The 19,653-nt window shown below is 42.4% G+C and overlaps 2 protein-coding genes and 1 long non-coding RNA gene across 10 annotated transcripts; 2 read left to right on the forward strand and 1 right to left on the reverse strand.

The window, feature by feature from the left end:
• Window positions 1-5,896: 5,896 nt before the first annotated feature.
• On the forward strand, window positions 5,897-8,657 carry LOC130535048 (uncharacterized). The gene is made up of 3 exons (XR_008953028.1): window positions 5,897-6,478; window positions 6,561-6,652; window positions 7,919-8,657. It is a non-coding gene; the product is annotated as an uncharacterized LOC130535048 (long non-coding RNA).
• Window positions 8,658-10,845: 2,188 nt separating this feature from the next.
• Window positions 10,846-14,369, forward strand: zgc:114130 (uncharacterized protein LOC570332 homolog). 2 transcript variants are annotated; one of them, XM_057049846.1, is made up of 2 exons: window positions 10,846-11,054; window positions 12,007-14,369. In XM_057049846.1, exons 1-2 carry the CDS (start codon window positions 11,001-11,003, stop codon window positions 13,237-13,239), a joined length of 1,287 nt encoding a protein of 428 aa, XP_056905826.1. In that variant the 5' UTR covers window positions 10,846-11,000; the 3' UTR covers window positions 13,240-14,369. The 2 variants fall into 2 exon arrangements, with proteins under 2 accessions (XP_056905826.1, XP_056905825.1); XM_057049845.1 differs by having other exon boundaries at window positions 10,873-11,054; window positions 12,004-14,369.
• A 2,078-nt stretch (window positions 14,370-16,447) lies between these two features.
• On the reverse strand, window positions 16,448-19,621 carry trappc6bl (trafficking protein particle complex subunit 6B, like). Of its 7 annotated transcripts, XR_008953024.1 has the most exons (8): window positions 19,385-19,615; window positions 19,014-19,111; window positions 18,834-18,916; window positions 18,648-18,765; window positions 18,271-18,354; window positions 17,966-18,059; window positions 16,762-17,442; window positions 16,448-16,713 (listed from the first exon to the last, which is right to left on the reverse strand). XR_008953024.1 is itself a non-coding variant. In XM_057049858.1 (7 exons), the coding sequence occupies exons 2-7, from the start codon at window positions 19,107-19,109 to the stop codon at window positions 17,408-17,410; spliced, it is 495 nt and encodes a 164-aa protein (XP_056905838.1). In that variant the 5' UTR covers window positions 19,110-19,111; window positions 19,354-19,621; the 3' UTR covers window positions 16,448-17,407. The 7 variants fall into 7 exon arrangements, 6 of the variants coding, with proteins under 6 accessions (XP_056905838.1, XP_056905836.1, XP_056905833.1 ...); XM_057049858.1 differs by having other exon boundaries at window positions 16,448-17,442; window positions 18,834-18,901; window positions 19,354-19,621; XM_057049856.1 differs by having other exon boundaries at window positions 16,448-17,442; window positions 18,834-18,901; window positions 19,385-19,620.
• Between the last annotated feature and the right edge of the window lie 32 nt (window positions 19,622-19,653).

The raw sequence follows: 19,653 nt of genomic DNA on the forward strand, positions 1-19,653 counted from the left end.
AGTCTGTTATGGAATTTCTCCCTCTCCTTCCCTGTCAAAACCTGCAGATTATGGAGGTTGAGTAATTCGTCACCCCAAACCTTCGTCAACAGCGAGTGACGAAGTGTCTTATGTAACTTCTTCAGAATTTAGGCCACTGGAAATCCAGTGTGTCAGTAGATGTTAAATATTTATAATATAAATGTATCCTGCATCGCTCTATAAAAAATGATGCTGTTGCCGATCCACCACATCTGTTGTTTTACCCCAGCTGAGCTCCAGATTAAAGTTGTTTATGACGCCACGCTTCAGAACGTGATGTCTTCTCATCATTTCACCACAAAGAAGTCTCAGACCTTTTCACCGAGTCATCATGAGGTGAGCAACAGGGAACACCACCTGCGCCTGTTGTGTGGATTCCTAGAAACTTCACAGCCAAATCCATTGGCCACCATTTCAAACTCTGACAGGCTTTTAAGACCTATGACTTTCCATATTTTAATGTATTTGCTAATGAAAATAATGAACTATCTTATTCAGGTGTGCTTCACATACAGATGCTAAGAACTAGCTGCCATGCATACTATAATATAATTCATATGAGTAAACGAACATATTCGTTCAAATCTTTGATTTCACAAATGTTTTGACCTCCTGTGCAGTGTTCCTTGTGCACACGGGGAGACCTGGGACGGGCAGAACGGATCCATAAATGACCTGCTCTCTTCAGTGCTAGGTTACATAGCTCCAAACAGATTGCTTCAGGAGAAAGAGCGATGTCAGTAAAAAGGGAGAGGAAGGAGAACATATCTGTGCAATGACATCACAGCTTTGGAGTGGAAGCGCGATCCTTTTATAGCCATGTTCTCTCTAACTGGCACATTCCTCGGTCACAGAGTGCTCCTCCTCCGCCTTCGTTTTGCCCTCCTTTCCTCCTTCATCACTTCAGCGCCGAGTCAAGTGGCGTGACGCAAGCGGAGAGTAAGTGGGGGGGCAACTAGGACATGGAGCAGTAGGAACGGGAAGAGGGTTTGGTAAACAGTCAGGGGAAGGCAGAAATTTCCCGGAAATCCCCCCACAGGCTAAGCCCTTCTGACCACATCTGTTTGCTTTTCTCTTCAGGTTTATCCTACTTTTACTTTCACTGTTATGATCTGGACTCAGTCGGCTATGAGGAATTCCAGAAGAGCTGTATGTCCTTTTTCCCTGGAACACTAACTTTGAAATGTGACCGGGCAACTCCTGGAGCTCTGGTGAAGGCGGGTTACTTAAATATCATCTCTCAGGAACAGTGTTTAAAAAATCACTGAGTCTATATTTGGAAGCAACAGTGTGCATGGAAGTCACTAATATTGCGAGTAAAACAACATATTGGTATAGTCCCACCTTTAACAGGGAGGCCAGCGATTCAGGGCCTGATTTGAAGACATGTGGTGCATGTAGGGGGATTTATTTGATACTGGAAGTGTCCGTATGGACCCTTGCAGACCAGAGGCAGCCTCGCCATCACCTTAAACTAAGGCTAAAGCACGTGTACACATTCAAATGCCATCTTGTGTAGGCAGACCTTTTTTTAGTGTTTGTGTATAGATCCGGTTTGGCAAAATGAGCAGTAGAATATTTATCTCCATTTCCTCTGTGCATGATGACAGGTGTGATCAGATGAGCCTCTTCAGTATCAGACTGACAGGGTTGTTCTGGTGCCTTTCAGTCTTTTGTCTGGTTGAGTTGAGAGACCATCAGATGACAGAATACATTTTTACAACCTCTGATGTAAACAGTCTTCAAATCATTCATGCTCTCAACAATCAAGAACACCCAAAAACAATCAGCCAGATCCGTTAACGGTAACATCTTGACTTGTTTCAAGGCTGTGTGATTTTTCTTAAATTGTGGTTTCACTGGTTCCACCCTCCTCCCATCATACCTAATATGAAACATGGGTCAAACAGGGTCATTTAACCCTCAGCCAGTTATGGTGGTCAAGATACCAACAGGATCCTCCCCTCCCCTCCGCTCTCCTCTCCTCTCCTCTCCTCTCCTCTCCTCTCCTCTCCTCTCCTCTCCTCTCCTCTCCTCTCCTTGTCAGTTTTTAGTCTGACTCATGTACCCAATTTCTCATGATATACAAGGAAAGAAACGGAGAACAGGAAGTGAATCTTAATGAGTGAACAACTTGCACAAAATGGATTTGTGAAAATATCAGGAAAAAAGTATTCGGATTCGGGAGGAAGAAGTGAAAGAGCAGGTATTCAACAGAAAACCTGCTATATGCTACATATTGTCAAGCTTTTGGGATAAAGTACATCAAGTGTTACCTGTTTTGCTGAAAAGATGAATAAGCAACAAAAGTTCCACTTCCACAAGGCCCTGAACACAAGACCTTCACCCAATTATAACATTAGTTTTTGTTTTACATGTTTTTCTACAAAATATCTTTACATTTCTTTTGTCTAAATACATTTTCAGGGCTGTAATCGAGAACTTGCTGCTTGTTTATTCTTTTTGCTATGATTATTTAAGCTAATGGGATCCATATGTTGTGTCTCCACCAACCATCCGTGTTGCTCCGACAACCAGTGTGGTGCCTGTATTGTTATGTGGAGTGCAACCAAACATGGTTTGAAGAGAGGCTTTAGTCGCCAGATGAGCTATTGTGCAGATGAAGAAAGTCCCTTTAGACAGTTTCACATCTGTCTTATTAAAGCAGATCTTTCACAACAGGCTGGCAAATACATGTGGACAGTCGGCTTCCTCTTCGCACTCACGCTCCACGCTGACTTCTCCTTTTAGAGTTTGCACTTCCTGTTTTGGGCCCATTTCGTAAGCGTGGTATGAAAATAATTTAGCATCATGTGGCTGAGTTTATTAACACCAGATGTGTCAACTGAACATGAGACCAAAAAAGGGATTTCTGTGTTCTGTGTTCCATTTTATTTCAAAGATGCTCTTGAAAACTCACGACACAAGTATTTTAGGAAAAACATTTATAGATTGACAGACTTTTAACTTCTGTTGTGTTGTGTCTCTTCTCATTGTAGGTAGTTTCAGCCTCTTAAATTAATCCTGGAACACCAGATTTAATTGGGGTTGCTACTGTGTGGCGTTAGCATTCTGGCTAAAGGAGAGTCAATAATGGCCTTAAATAGGAATTCTGAAATCGCCTGGTTAAACAGTTTATTTTAAAGCACCTTTTATAACAAATCAAGAAGAACAAGTTTGTAAAAAACATAAATAAAAATTACAGATAATCATATATAAGGTAAAAAAAAACACTTAAAAATATACAACTCAAAACATTTATTTCAGTAGCTGAACTGTTAGTGTTTTCCCTGCAGGCCACAGGAAAGAGCTGTTCAGCAACTTCTTCTAACTGACGATACTGTTGATTTTTAAACTTAAGTCAGTAGCTTGTGGCTGGGTGGTCAATTTATGACACAGCACGAGCGCCTAAAACCGAAGGACAATAGGTCCTCTGTGAGGGACGTCTCACACATGGACACATGACCATGTTTGTACAGGTGGGATGAAACAGTCTTTGACAAGAGGTGTGTGTGTGTGTGTGTGTGTGTGTGTGGTGTGTGTGTGTGTGTGTGTGTGTGTGTGTGGGTGGTGTGTGTGTGGGTGTGTATGTGTGGGTGTGTGTGTGTGTGTGGGTGTGGGTGTGTTGTCTTGGCTTCCATCCTCCCGATACGTATCAGCGTGACATCAACAGTGCAGAGCCCAGCAGAATCCCCCTCTTTTAAATCAAGCATCTCAAAAATGAGATGAAATTGTGCGAAAAGTTGTTAAAAAATTCCTTTTTTAAATTAATTTCAACAAGGGTCTTCAGAAAAAACAGCTGGCTCTGTTGTTGTCATGGGGAACACAGCATTGACCGAGCCAGTGCTTTTAGGTTTAAATGACAAAATACAGAATACAGCATTCTAATCATTTTTTATTCAAATTGTAAGCTGTGTTGTAATTTCCTTTTAGGGTCGACTCGTGCGTGACATCTGCACAGATTGGTGGTTTTGGGTGACTAGAGTAAGGAGCTGTGAGTCCGCTCAGGTTATTCTTAGCGAGCTGGTTTATTGTATTAGTTAGCTTCGGCTTCGTCATGGTGACAGGATGTCTGTTTTTGTCCTCCTGACATATCAGGGGTGTTTATTCTGATGTTCAAACTTGGCATATAAAGTGCTCTATGGTGATTTAGGGCTTACTCATTTTGTGTGTGTGTGTGTGTGTGTGTGTGTGTGTGTGTGTGTGTGTGTGTGTGTGTGTGTGTGTGGTGTGTGTGTGTGTGCGTGTGTGCGTGTGTGTGTAAGTGTGTTGATTTTGTCAAACCTTTGTGTTGTGGTGCATAATGCTAATATAAAGTCAACACAAATCAAATCAAATCAAATCAATCTCTTTTCCTGTTTTTTCGTTTGGCTGCTCTCTTTTCCTCCCAAAGTCGATTGAATTAATCTTTATTTATATAGTTACTTACAATCAGAATTGTGTCTGGTTGCTTTATAGACCCAGGGCCTGACCCCCAACCCCCTCTGGCTTGGCAGAGAAGGAGGTGAAGGGGGAGAACAGATACAGGAAGTCCTAAAGAATGCAAGTCAGCATCTCTAGAAAAGCTGCTTTATATAATATTTCCACCTTTTATCTGCCAGGAAGATGTTACTTGCTGACACTAACTTTCAAAATGAAACCAGGAATCAGCACATAAAAAGAACAATGCTGTGTGTGTTCTAGTACCGCAGTCAAGAACATGTGACAAACCAGCAGAGTGGGAAGTTAGGGTTTAGCCATATGTCTACATGTAGGCAAAGCTTTTAAGGAAGTGACTTGTCGAGTGATGTAGTTTAACATTAGTGACGACTGATTAAAAGGAAGTTTTACTTGTGATGACGCTGGACAGCAGTGCTAATGAGCAAACATACAGTAAACGCTAAAACCGTGAGTACATCCCCAAAAATATCCCCTTTCATCAGCACATTTTTACCACAATTTCGGACAATAGGTAAGAAACTATGTGTAACCGGTTTTGGTCCTTTTTTGGTCCAGTGAGCCCTTCTCTTTGTTCCTGTTGCCACATTATTGCTCACATTATTATTGATGACACCTTTCTTCCAGCATGAATTTTTATCTCAGGTTAACATTGTTAGAGAATAACGAACCATTATTGATGTGTAACCTCCTTTGAAGGCTCGAGTCGCTTCGAAGACAGAGAGCACGGTGACGAGGGTTCTGAACCGACAACCATTGTAGTCTGTGTGGAGCGAACCCAGTAAATAAGACATCCTGAATCCTGAATGTTGTAAATGTCAACTGTAAATGCTGATGGAAGGATACCAGCAAAACTGAAGAGTTGAGCTTGCAATGAGAGTCAAAACAAACCAAGCAATAATTTTATTTATCTGTTATTAAACGTGCACATGTGGTACTGGTGTGAGAGGAATGTGTGCAAAGGGGAGCCTTTACTCCATCAAGGCACTGTTCTGTGACTTTCAGCACGTACGACTGCTTACTGACTCTCTGAATAATGAACAGCTGAGACATTTGACTGGTGTCATAAAGAACAAGAGTGCGAACCTCTGTGACCCCAGTGACCACTGACCCCAGTGACTTATGTGATCTTGGTGACCAGAAGTCCTCTCTGATCGTTCACATGCAGAATTACGGGTGAGTTTAAGCCGTTGACTACTGTTTGAGGTGTTCCCTCCACAGCTGCAGCTCTTCTTTAAGGTAAAGGTTCAGACCAGTCAGAGGCTCTGAACCCATGTTGACCCCAGTCAGTAACTGAGGGAGATGGACACTGGACAAGGAATCCTGGTGTTGCAATCGCACCATAAGTAATCATTCCTATAATTCATAACTGCAGAAGTGTGGGTGTGTAGGTAATGTACACACACATCTGCACATGTAAACAGGCCGAGTAATAATTCACAACAGTGAGGAAAGATGAGACAATGGAGGCCGAGGATCCTGAATACATGTTGGACAACAACGAGTTTCTTTGGCATTTCAGATGAAATTGGGAAAGAAGTTTAGGAAAGATCCAGATCAGAGGTGTGTTAACATCTCTGGATTGTGACACAGGCCAGGACCTTGGGATTGTGTAATCAGACACTGACGCACACAACCATACGTTCGCTCCAGAAACACAAACACTTCCCTCACAGATACAAATGCTTCCTTTCCATCATGCACGCAGGACACATGTGTCAGCGCATTTGGGTTAACCATTTACGTAAAGCTTGTGCGGCTGAGCTGGCATGTTGTCACATTATGGTAGCGTTTAAACGGCATCATATGGAGACATTTGCAAATACATAGCAACAGGAAAGAACCGGCCAAACCTCACTGTGTGGACACTGCAGCCACACGACTGCACAATCATAAACAAAGGGGATCTCCTTCAAGAATCCTCAGGATGACATTTCACCCTGAGAAGCATTGAAAAGATGATGAAAAGAAAACATTATAATGACGATAAATTGATGTTCACTGGCCTCAAAGCAGACAGGTTGGTATTGTATGTTGTTGTATTGATTTGAAGGGATAATATTTGGAATGTACACACAGCTTGCACTCTCTCTCATTCTTAGACATTGTTTCCATCTCCCTGAAGAATTGGCCCATTATTCTGTATTTAATGTGGATGAAACATCACCATGTCATCCCACAGACTTTACTACAGGTAAGATAATTGATCCCATTGTTAAACTGTTCCTATTTAACAAGAGCTGTAGAGTAGTTTATTCTTATTTAACGGTTTCAAGTCAAACGACATCTATTTAAGGAGAGGTGTGGCTTTCTTGCTATATAATGATTAACTCAAAGCTCCAGCAGCATGTCTCCGTTATTAGAACAATGAGTTTTGGCGTTTGTTTTGGGTTCGGGAAGATACCCGCATATCCAGGTTACCTAACACTGACACACACTCACACACCACTGCTGAGGTTGTGAAAGAGCCACTAGTTGTACTGGACCCATCAGTCCAGTTCAGGGGCAGAGTTACATGTGTATTTACAGACAAAAAAAAAAAACACAAAAAAAAAACCGAACAGACACACTGAAGCTGAGACAAAGGCGCCACCCCGTGAACTCTGTAAGTCTTTGGTCACATTAGTCACATTGTGTTTAATTTGTTGCCGTAGCTCTCTCTAGTGGTGACAACGTGAATTAAACCACGTCTCGGTCTATGACAACTTGAGTAGTCATAAAGCGCGGCCATCTCAAAGCAGTTTCTAAGGTTTTACTTTATCTTTTGACTCCAGTGTAGTCCAGAAGTCCAAAACATACTCATTGGGCTGATGGGAAAACGCTAAAGTGCCGCTGTGGTCGCACTGTTAACTTGCAACCCGTCCAGCATGCGTTCCTGGCGTTGACTTGTAATAGAGCTATTATCCAGCAGATGACGATGTAGCATAGCGAACTTCTACTTCCGCTATAGTTCTGCTTTATTATTTTAAAGGCCTGATGGGGGATGTTGATTTATTTATTTATTTAAAAAGAATACACCTGCTGATTTGGCTAGATTGATTATATTTAATCTGTTACAAAAAAAATCCATATATGAATGACCTGATTTTAATGATTTGGCCAATTTTAATCTTTCTGTGACAAGAAAAGCTGTGCCAACAACTTGTAGCAATTTGTTGGAAATCAGCAGCAGATAAGGAATAATAACATTGATTTAGCCTCGATAGCATTACATGGCATTACACCAATGTCATCTCAAATTAATGAAAAACTGCCCCAGCGGGTCAGTGTGCTGTTCACTGCTGACCCCTTTTACCACCATCACAAAGGCATTTTGAAGAATCACAGCCTGAACTCTCTTCACCACTTTCATCATTGTCTCATTTTCCATGACAGACCCATTGCAGGCATTTGTCACTGTTATCTTGTTTTGGAGATATTGGCACCCTCCTTGTCCCTCTTTCTCTAATTGAATCCACAGGAGTGAATTCCAGCAGGCAGCAGAGGCGAAGGGGGTGAAGCAGCTGATGTCAGGGGGTCAAAGGTTAGGGTACAACCTTTAGCCTGCTGCTAGAATCCTCCTGGGCACTATCTCTCCCTCCCTCCCTCCCTCTCTCTCTCTCTCTCTCTCTCTCTCTCTCTCTCTCTCTCTCTCTCTCTCTGTGTGTGTGTGTATGTGACATGAAGATTATGCTAAAGAAGCTGCCATGACAGTCTGATTATCATCACATTGACCTGCTGCAATAACTTCCCAGTCAAACTTCACAGAGCTGCACTAGGTGGAACTTTAGATGTGTGCTATCATGGAGTTTTTATCAAGCTCTGATAATCAGAACCTCAGTTCCAGGTAGGTGCTCTTATTATGCAGACAGTTCAAAATCAAACAGATGTTTTATTATAAACACATGCCAACCATCAAACTTTGGCCTCAAGATCCTTCAGTGAGGACATTTTGGTCATCCAGAGCATAACCTGTGTAAAACTTCTTTCATGCTTAAATGTTTATTAAAATAATGAATAAAACAATAAATCTCCACCATCTTATCAGCTTTCATAGGACTGTGTCCCAAACCATAGAGCAGACTATCAAAGATGGTGTGTGTGTGTGTGTGTGTGTGTGTGTGTGTGTGTGTGTGTGTGTGTGTGTGTGTGTGTGTGTTGTGTGTGTGTGTGCGTGTGTGCGTGTGTGCGTGTGTGCGTGTGTGTATTTGGGAGGGGGTCTGCACTAAAATGGAAGACAAGAGAGAGGAGCAGATGTTCGTCAGACCCTCCTCCTCTTCCATTATGTCACTGGTAATAGTAGCTCTTATCTGAAGGGGCCTTTAGAGCTGTGGAGGAATGACACTCTCAATAGGCTGAGTGTGGACGTCTGTGTGTGTGTGTGTGTGTGTGTGTGTGTGTGTGTGTGTGTGTGTGTGTGTGTGTGTGTGTGTGTGTGTGTGTTTGTGCGTGCGTGCGTGCGTGCATGTGGGTGTTTTGCAAAAACACCCACATGAAAGCCAGATGATGCCTAATGCTAAAATTTATTGAAAATCAAAAGAAAGAAAACTGGATATTTTCTGGCTTCAACAACAGTATCAAAGTCAACAAGACTGTAGATCATCTACATTTCCACTGTCCTGTTTCTTTCCTTAGATTAGGGGTGCCTTTTCCATCCACCAAGGTGATTTTAACGCAACCACCTTTAACTTCAGGTATGTTCCTGTTCACACGTGCTGATAGGGAACACTCGTTCCTTCATTCCTTTGGTGTCTTCTCTTCATCTCTCCTTCCTAACAAGTCCGTCTCTCCCACCTATTTTTGGCACCTACATTTTGTCTTTATCACTGTGTGTATGTGTGTGTGTGTGTGGGGGGGGGGGGGGGGTGCAAAGGGCAGCCCATTAGTTTGTTAGTTGCTTCTGCAGCTCATTGAGCTCTTTGTCCTCTGAAGGCCCTCTAACCCAGCTGGACTCAACAAGAAGCAAGAACTCTCTTTCAAATCTCTCTCTTCACCTTCTCCTCTCCTCCCCCCACCTCCATCTTCTCCTCCCCCCACTAATACCTGCCTTCCCCAAAAGGGATTTGTTTATATAACTAAACTCTACTTACTCGCCAAACAGCTTGTTTATTGATAACAGTTCTGGGTTGGCTTGATGAAATTTAAAGAGGGGCCCCATTTACCCCAAGACCCTCACCTTGTTGACGTCCTGCTAATGGTTGTTCACAACGGTGGTCCTCAGCTCGGGGTGACAAACAAACACACAATGCCACTCTCTTAAGTCAATGAACAAATACTGAAGGAGTGAGTTTTCAAGCAGTATTAATCAAGACAAGAAAAGGAAAATGTGTCTTTAACCACAATCAAAATGTGATTTACATGCAAAGTTTTACACAAACATTTCAGGACATCAAATTTAGCTTTACAGCAATTTTCAGACCTCAGAGAGACGAAAAACCCTCAGAGAGAGATCAGATTCATGTGAGAGCCAAACAGCCTGCGGGGGGTTTATAGTCGGCTGTAGCTCAGACACTCTCCTCTAACACACGCGCACACACACACACACACACACACACACACTTGATGTAACCACTTGGCTACATCAAAACAAAGCTTTTCAGAAGTCTTTGTTTTCAAACATCTCTAAAAGCGCAGAGCTAAAGACAAAACTCTCCCTTTTTTGTTGTGCGGCTCAGACCTGATGAAAAAGGTTTATTAACGCGTTTCTTCAAGTTTCAGCAGAGATCAATGGCATGTTGTTTAAAGGTAGACATTCCCCCACATCTCTGACAAGGAAACATTAAGGTGTAAATCCAGATGGGGCTGAAGACTTTTTCTCTTTATTTTAATGTCAGCGGGAGTGTTTGTGACCTGCAGACTAGAATTACTGTACAGCAACAAATGAGAAAAGAAAAGACAGGCAGCCACACAAGTTGTCAGCTGGAGCAAGTTGTGACATCATCACAAACATGGATGGATGGATGGATGGATGGATGGATGGATGGATGGATGGATGGATGGATGGATGGATGGATGGATGGATGGATGGATGGATGGATAGATTCCCTTTTGTTCACGTGTCCGCAGTTTAACATTTCACTAGTAAAGAGCCAAAAAGATAAAATTGTACTAATTTTAATCAATTAAAACATTTGCTTTATTTAAAAAAGCAGCATTACGTTCTCTGTTGGAGCATACCATTTGGAAAAAAAACAGTTACTAAACCATTTAAATGGAAAAGAGTGCAATGAAATGAAAAATACAGTTATTGCTCAATATTTTGGTATTTGACACCTTTAAATATGAAGTTTAAACATCCGGGCTGTGGCTCAAATGTCCAAAACAGTTATATTAAATGAAACGTGATTTTTTTAAGACTTTAACAGTTGGTCAAACTTATTTTGGTTGGAGGCGCCCAGTAGTGGGCGTGGCCAAAAGAAGCGTAACTTTTAAATGCACACGTGGTCGCGCTGCCCAGCTTGTTTAACGTTCAGACCCAGAAAGTTCCGAGCTACCGATGAACGTCGGCGTCTCCGGTCTAATCTCCGCTGGGGCAGTCGCGACCGGACTGGTAGATAACTAAGATGCCGTCGTACCCTCTCAGCCAGTGCTCAGAGCTGGACGACATCATGTACAAGGTAAAGTTGGAAACATAGTGCCTCGGCGTGGCGGAGGGACATTTACAGAGCGGCTGAAGTTGGCAGGAAAAGGTTGATGTTCGCTAGTTAGCTAGCTGCAGAAGCTCATTCGACACTAATTTTCTTCTGTTTTTGAGTTCTCCTTCCTTATTGTGAACCCTTAAAGTGAAACCCTTTTCAGCTGGTTGTGTAAGGATTCACTTTTGGGGCGAATGTTGGCCGAGAGTTGAAGCTAAAGGCTAACTGACCTTAAAGTTGTTAGGCTTGATCGCAGCAGAATTAAGTCCACATTTACTTTGTTAACCGTAGAAACTAAATAAGTTGGTTAAGTTATCCCTTTAAAGCGCGATTCCGTGTTTTGACGGGAGGAAACGTCATCAGGATGAGTGAAAACAGATCCGTAGAAACTAATCTCTCTTTTTGGAGCATATAACGGAGCCAAGTCGCAAAATGGCCTCGTTTTTATACACATTCGGATTATTATGTTGGAGTGATGTTGAGTCTAAACATCACATTATATCTGTGTTGTAATGTGTGTAATGTTCCCGTTGAAGCAATACCACGAACTACTAACCTGGTTGAGATGAGGGTTATTGATGATAAAACTCTTATTAACCTTATTAATATGTCTGCCTTAACAGCTGTGTTATGCTCTTATTTTAACCTCTGTCGCAAAAGTGTTGCAGGCTGCATGATGGCATATTGTAACGTTCTTGAATTAGAAAATGGGCTCCCTGGAACAGCTTTGTAACAGCATTCCTCCTTAACTTCATTCTTAAAAAAAAAAAAAAAAAAGGCCACATCAATGCAGCTCAGCCCCTCTTACCCTTCTCCAGGGTGAGAAGAATCACCCGTCTGCTTCAGCAGTGACATTAACTTCATGGACATTATTGTAGCAGAATAAAAGGTTAAGCTGTGAGATTTGATTTATCTGGGGTTCTGTCTACAGCAGTTACTGAGTCTGGATCTGAGGGAGCAGAGCAGTCCAGTACCGGCCCTCAGTTCAGCAGCGAGACCACCGGGCTTCATTGGTCAGCCGCGCAGCAGCACGTTGGTGTCCGTCTCCTCGCTTACCTGCCTGCCTGATGATTCGCCAGAAAATGGATTCGGTGCCTCCAGCCAGTGGGGGCTGCAGTCAGAAAGCCCTCAAACCTCCGAGTTTGCCCACTGCTACATATGGGGAAAGTCTGGCTTCTTTGCGCAGCGTTCCATCAGCATGGTGGAGACCAGCAGCGCCTCCACAACGAGCCTGGGGTGGCACGGGGGCGACGTTAAACCCTACCACGGAGACATCAGTGCCACCTCACTGCACACCTGCTCCTCCTCCTCCGCCTCTTCAGTTTCTTCCTCCTCGTCACGCTACAAGACCGAATTGTGCCGATCTTTCACTGAAAGTGGCTTCTGCAAGTATGGAGGGAAGTGTCAGTTTGCACATGGAGCTGAAGAGCTGCGTGACCTAAACAGACACCCGAAATACAAAACGGAGCCATGCCGCACGTTTCACACCATTGGCTTCTGCCCGTACGGGGTGCGCTGCCACTTTGTCCACAACGGCGATGAGGAAAAGCCCTTCTCTCGTTCCTCTTCCTTCTCTTCTTCGTTCTCTTCTTCCTCCAGCGCCATGCAGCAGCCGCCTTCATCTTCCCGCACGCACAGACCTCCCCTCATCAGACAAAGCTTCAGTTTTCCTGGGTTTCCCTTGGCTCCCCAGCAGCTGCTCAAGTCCTCCCTGACTACTCATCCTCCCCCCACCTCTTTTACTCTCACTCCATCGGCCTCTCCCCCCTCCTGCGCAGACATCACTGACCTCCTGTCTCAAGCTCTCCTGGACATGGACTCTGCCTTCGAAGCCTCCCCAGCTCCTCAGTACCAGGCCTCCGCAGCAGGTCCTCAGTCTCCATTCCTGCCTTCCCCGGACTCCGGTTGCTCGCCGTGTGGCCCGTCACCCAATACCTCACCATCGCTGCGACATAGTTCCAGCGCCGCCAGGGTCTTCTCAGGATCGCTGGGTGTCCGATCACTGTCCTACACCTCGCTGTCCGACCAGGACCAAGATGGGAGCAGCTCCGCCAGCTCACTCAGTGGCTCTGAAACCTGCGGGGGCACCAGCGAATCTGGGGGCAGACGCCTGGCAGTTTTCAGCCAGTTGTCTGTTCCTGAAGATCCCGTCAGTTTCTGTCTGTAGCCTGAACGTTCACACACAAACACACAATGCAGACACACTCTACACTATGACTACACACAGCCAAGGGACTGACAACTTAGACATCTTTCATCTTCTGAGGTCACAAGCTAATTTGGTAACCAAGTCTACAGCGTTCACTTGCTATTTAAATATTTGGTGCCACACAAGCCCATATATTAGTACACTACCACCGAGGGTTGTAATCAAGAAGGTCCACCTGCTACGTTACAATCACCGCCTACTCACCAATGTGATGATGCCAAAGCTACATGTTTGTTACTGGAATGTTCTAATGATGACAGTAGCCCAAGTTGCGTTCAAGAGCTCTCTTTCTCTACTTTAAACAGTGTTATAAGCTGGTGAATTTTTCTCCTCAATAGTCCGAGGTCATGTCTGATGACTGTCCTTCAAGCTGATAAGGTTTTTAAAGTGCCTGTAGTGTTATTGACCAGGTCATGTCTGTGTTGAAGCAACATTTGCTGGTTGGTTGAGGGATGTGATGAGTTCTGGTGATCCGTTTGTGGTTAATGGGGAAAATGTCGCCACGATAAATGAGCAAATGTCTTGTTTGATCCTGAGCTTGTGCAGAAAGTCTGTGGTCACTTGTATGATGATCACTTTAATGGTTTGACTGGACAGATTCCAGAAAACCCAGCAATAGACCAAAAAATGAGTGACTTAGATGCAATTCTGCAAGTTGTTGCAGGAGTCAGGTGGACCTTTCCCTGGAGTCCAGCTTTACCAAAGCCGTCTTTTCCTCCCCGTCATCTGTCTCTCAGTTCTCATGCAGTATTAATTTGTCCCGTTGCTGTTTTGTACTGTTCACGTGTAGCAGCCAGGACCGTTGCCTTACCGAGCTAGAACCAACGTGTAGCGTTAGAACTTTTACTCGGACATTTTTTGTAGTTAGGAAGGCCTTTACGTCATTAGCAGTCCATTAAAATCGCCTTTCATCAACGTGTTCAAGGCCTGTTTAGTGTTAACAGTGATTATCTTTAGTAAATTAATTTCTTTAATTTATTTTAACCTATTTATAGAGGACTTTGAGTTGTTAATGCTTGTATCAAGTTTAATATATTTGGCTTTTCTTGCTTTTTTTGTACTGGAAATAAAAGTTGTTTTTAAAATGCTTTGGCCTTGTTCTGTTCTGTTACCTCGGGTTGAATTTTGAACCCCAGAATACTCATTTGAGTGCATTTACTAAGTTAAACTTGGTTTAAAAAAAAAAAAGTTTAAAGTTAAAGTTTCCAAGTCCTGATTTAAAAATACCTGGCAGGTAAAACAAAGGGTGTCCTAAATTCATATGAACTGTCAGAAATAAGAGTTACTAAGAACTAGGTTTAAACGCACACAGCAATGCAGTATAAATATTTGTGGCTGCAGCACTGTGTGTGCATGTGCTCGTGCACTCATGTCAGTCTGCAGTTATGCCATTGAGATTTCTTTTGGAGTCCAGATGTCTTTTGTTGGGGGCTTAATCTGACCAATTGTGGGCTCCCTCCCATTTCCTTTCTCCTTCAATGCTGATTCCCTCCATCCTCCTTCGCTCTTCCTTTCTTCAATTAAATCCACTCGTCTCCCCCAGCAGCAACTGCAGGCACTGGAACCACTGCTGAAGTTAAAATGCTGCAGTTAATCACCTCTAGTTTAATTCTTCAGATCAGGACTTGTGTCAGTAGCACTGGATCATATATTTAATTTGTGTCTTTTACTAGTAAAAACTTATATTCGATGTGTGAGGTGGATCTATTGTCCTTTCACTATTAAAATTGAAACTGAATGAGCAGCATGTGTGTTAGCGAGAGAGACATTCTCTCACTCTGGCTGCCCTGCAGGAGCTGAAAGGCAGGCAGATGGCTGCATTCATGCCCCCCCCAACCCCCCTCCCCAGGTTAACATATGGCCCCAAGAGACCAAAGTTAGCGTTTGTGTATGTGGGCAAAGTCTCTCACCATGCGTGATCACAGAGGGCTAAATGAGAATGGCCAAAAAAAAAAGGGGGGGGGGGGTGAGGGCACAGCAGCTTGAAAAAGAGATAAAGAAATAAAACTATTTGAGAGTAAGAAAAGTGGGCCTTGTCCTGTCATCAGCAGGAAGGGCAGATAGAATTAATGTTATTTCTTTGATACTTTGGTTGCCTGTAATAGACTGAAATTCTTTCTTGTTTGGAAAGTGAAATCTAATCTTGGCTGAGGGATGATGATGGATTTGGATTTCCTTTGCATATCTACGCTGGGTGAAACTTTCGTTTTTGTCATTTGAACTTCAGCAGTTGTGATTTGGCAGTTGTGATTAAGGCCTCAGTTCCTTTGCTTCACCACTCGCTTCGTGAGTAAATGGCCACCAAAACGAACAACTTAATCTTACAAAAATTGAGTAAATTCCACATTGCTGCAGTTTTTCAAATGAATGTATTGAAATAGGATTATAGTGGCAAAATGTTCTTTGATGATTAGAATGTCTTATTTTTGCACAAATTGATAGCATTTAAGAGCTTCACCTATTCTTCAACAAGCAAAATATCATATTATGAAATAAACTGAATTTGAGCCACTCGGGGAGCCTGAACACTCCATCAGCCCTACAAAAGAGTATAACAGCCCCCCTCAGCTTCTCCTTTATTTCCTCAGGTTGCTGAAAATTCTCCCTTCTCTTTTTTTGCCTCCTCTCACATAGTGAATGTACTGGTGATATTGTGGGACAGGGTGGAGCAGCATGGAGAGGAGGGGGCTTGAGCGAGCAGGACAAAACGCTTGTTGATGAAGCAGCAGCATTCAGCCTGACCGTCCCTGAGAGCTCCACATTCTTGCTAAACTCTCTCTTAGGTGCTGATGAAAACTCCTCCTCATCCTCTCCTTTATTCACTCTTTCTCCCCCCACAATACCATCGCCCAGCTCCAAATCTACCAACACTGCCTGCAGCCTCCTGTAGAGGCTCTTGATTCACTCCAGCTCTGTGACTGTTCTCTTCTCCCCCCTCCCAGGCATCCTCTCAAAAGAATTACTTTTTTCTGCTTTTCGTTTCCAGAGACGATTTGGGAGTTTAATGGTTTGCAACAAATGGCTGAAAGAGTGTGTTATGATTTGGTGCCATGCATTAACACGGATGCTAACAATCATTTCCTGTAGTTGTTTTTTCCTCCCAACACCTTTTAAAGTTTACATGCATTCTGAGAACAGCAAATAATTATTATTCTCCAACACCAGAGAACATCCCACACAGAGCAACTTTAATAGACAAAAAGGTGACAATTGTTTCAAAATGGGCTATTTTTACTTTTCACTACTGATGGCAGCTCAAAAAGTCACATATTTAAACTGGACTTACAGAGAATCAAGTCAGTGCAATACAATCAATGTCCCTCACCAAAAACGCAACAAACTTGGTGCAATGCAAAGTTTTGCCTAATAAGAAAAAGCACTGATATGTAGCACAAGCTCCTAATACATATTAAAGATATACATAGTAGAAGTCTGTAAGCTCAAGGAAGTAAATATATGAACGGATGTTATTTTTTACACGTGTAAATGTTGACCGTAAATACATTTGTCTATCAGAACTTGCCTGCTAAATTCATATAACCGTGAAATGTCTCCCTTTAGTGGCGGTGGGGCGAAATGCAGCGATGTTTGTTTTCAGTAAAATGTAACGTTGACAAGGTTAAAAAAAAAGAAAAAGAAAAGACTGTCACAGTTTCACCCAGATTTTCAAATGATTTAGAACAAACCAAACGCATTGAAATATACATGAAAGACATTTAAAGCCTGTACATTTAAATTGAAATGTTCTGAAAAGAACCAAACATTCCCAGGTTACAAAAATAATAACCAGTAAAAATTGTTAACAGACCAATATGCAGGGATTCGGCTCCAGTGTAAAAAGATAGAAAATGACTAGAAATTGACATTTATTTGAATCATAATAATGGCATAGCAATGACCAATACTGGAGCTCTTTTTTTTTACCATCAAATGAACTGGGAGTTGAATAACTTCCAGCATATTTGGATCATCCAGCTAAAGCACCGTTTTGAACCTTTCATTTTACAAGTCTTGTTCTTTAAAACAACTGGTGGAACCTATAGGATAAAATCCCAACATGTTTCACTTGGAAATTGTGGAAAAGCAGGGGGTTTTGTTCATCAGCAGCATTAGGCAGCAGATAAGGCTAACTCAGCTTCTGGATCACTACCTGGAACTTACCTAGAAAGACAAAAACAACAAAAAGGAGTTATTCTTTAAGCTATTAAGGAACTCCTGCATAAACATGTTTATCACTTCCATCTGCAATCTGCATCTTTTGCTTGTTTTGGTCAACAATCCTAATCCTAATACATTTGGGACAAAAGTAGTCATATATACAGCTGAGTACAATTATGGCACAATTTGAACTGGTGGGTACTGATGTGTCCCACATGGGCAACAGTGAAGCAATGTAGCTTATCAGTAAATTAAACTTTAAAGGGAAACCTGATACAGTGGGGGGTAAAACACATGATGATCTTAACTGTTTGTTAAAAAGATGACGCCGCCTCCAGCTCCATTCCCTACTGTACCAGTGCTTTAATTTACCAACAGAAGGGTAAAAGTAATAAACATACAGCATGATTAGGTACTAAACCGGTCAGTTGTTCTGAGAAACCGTCCCCAATAATCAGTCCCATATCATTGGCTATTGAATTGTTAGCTGACTTTCAGTGTGATGTTGCATCATGACAGAACTCACATGAGGGCATGATGGAGACTTCGGCTGTTACCACACTTTCTAGACCGAGGTTACACAATGCTCCTCTCACCACACCACAGGAAAAAGCCAGGTACTGAATTAAAATCACGCAGAGGCACAATCATTTCAACAACAATGACAACCCCATACTCCATTTTAGTAGATTGTTTTTGTTGGCATGTGCACTGCCATATATAATGGCTATATGTTGTCTAGTATGTAGAAGTGTGTTATTCTTTTAGCAAAAATGTACATCTTGGAAATCATTGAATTGTGTCCATGCAAGAGTAAGAAAGGGTGCTAACCTTCGGTGCTTGATCCAGGTACTGTTTCCCACTGGAGAGCGGAGTGAGCAGAGAAAATTTGTTGTCCTGAAGAACATAGGTGCCCTGTGGAAAAGGACTGATCAAGAGCCCATTGTGTGTTTGAGCTACAATTATAAATCCATGAGCACTTTCTGAAACTGAAAGTTTATTAAAATGTATCTTTATTGCAGGTTCAACTATAGTTCACTGGAAAGTCCAATTTCCTAAAAAGTGATAAAAGGCAACGGTACAAAACTGGCAGGAAGGGTCAGAATTCTGACCACAAACACTGTATGTACAAGACAAGTTGTAGTTTCTTTTAAGTTCTGATGCATTCCTAAACTGCAGTTTTGCTTCTAATCTCTTTTTTTTTGTACCTGATGGTTTGTTCTCAGGTTGTCTACCTGCCTCCTGAACACCTTTGTCCAAAAGTCTTTGCAGATGAACTTCATTATGTCCAACTCATCTTTGAAGCTGGGAGAATCCCGAGTCATCCTAAAGGGCAAAATTTCACTCAGGCTCTGAATTTAAGGAGGAATCATCTTTCAGTATGAACATGGTACCTCTCAATGAGTCCTTGTCCCACCCTGAAGCCCAGACTCTCAAGAACAGAAATACAGAGAGCTCCATCCTGGACACAGGAAATCTGGGTAATTAGCAAGAAGTAGTTGGCAATGGTCGAGGTGTACACCGATTTTATAATACAACTGAAAAATATTCATGCGTAGTAATCCTATAGGCACCTTGCTGTCCACCTGTTCCTTATTGGATTGCTGCTCCTTGTAAACATGGGACACGATCTCCATATGGAGAAAGTCAAACAAACACTGATCTGCCATTTCTGGTAAAAACAGAATTACAAAAAAATGTAACACCAAATAAAAGTACTCGCAAGAATGTGTGTTTCAAATCAAAACCGCGGATATTTTTTAAACTCGGCCTAACGTAAGCAAGCTAGCTCTGTCTACGAAATGACGTTTAGCTAGTAAGCTATTTGCCATTTTCGTCTTAAACTTGATGCTGTTATTATCTGGGTATAATAGACAAGATGAAGGCACACCAAAACCTTCTGATTAATTTTACCTGAAGAATAAAGTGAACAATGTCTCAATACCTGTTAAGTGAGTGGAGGCAGCATAAAATAAACATTAGCCTTGCTGGGTTGTACTCGATATAGTCAACCGGGTACGGTTTGCCCGGGCGGGGTTAGTGGAGTCAGTCAGTCGATGTGGAAAAAGCACGTTCAAATGATGGACTAATTGACATAAGCAACAAAAATCATTGTAATCGAAACTTAAATTCTATTTTGATTGACATTTAAAGGACTGTTGTCAAAGACATGCACGTGTACATTGGGGCATCAGCTTTACACCAGATTAACAC

Source organism: Takifugu flavidus, chromosome 12, assembly GCF_003711565.1.
Source record: "Takifugu flavidus isolate HTHZ2018 chromosome 12, ASM371156v2, whole genome shotgun sequence".
NCBI lineage: Eukaryota > Metazoa > Chordata > Actinopteri > Tetraodontiformes > Tetraodontidae > Takifugu > Takifugu flavidus.

Coding starts and splice junctions, on each gene's coding strand:
- zgc:114130 (XM_057049845.1), top strand. CDS start 11,001: ATGCCGTCGTACCCTCTCAGCCAGTGCTCAGAGCTGGACGACATCATG. Junction 11,055..12,003: donor TGGACGACATCATGTACAAG/GTAAAGTTGGAA, acceptor TTCTGTCTACAG/CAGTTACTGAGTCTGGATCT.
- trappc6bl (XM_057049853.1), bottom strand. CDS start 19,109: ATGGCAGATCAGTGTTTGTTTGACTTTCTCCATATGGAGATCGTGTCC. Junction 18,917..19,013: donor AGGAACAGGTGGACAGCAAG/GTGCCTATAGGA, acceptor CTAATTACCCAG/ATTTCCTGTGTCCAGGATGG. Junction 17,443..17,965: donor AGTCTCCATCATGCCCTCAT/GTGAGTTCTGTC, acceptor TTGTCTTTCTAG/GTAAGTTCCAGGTAGTGATC.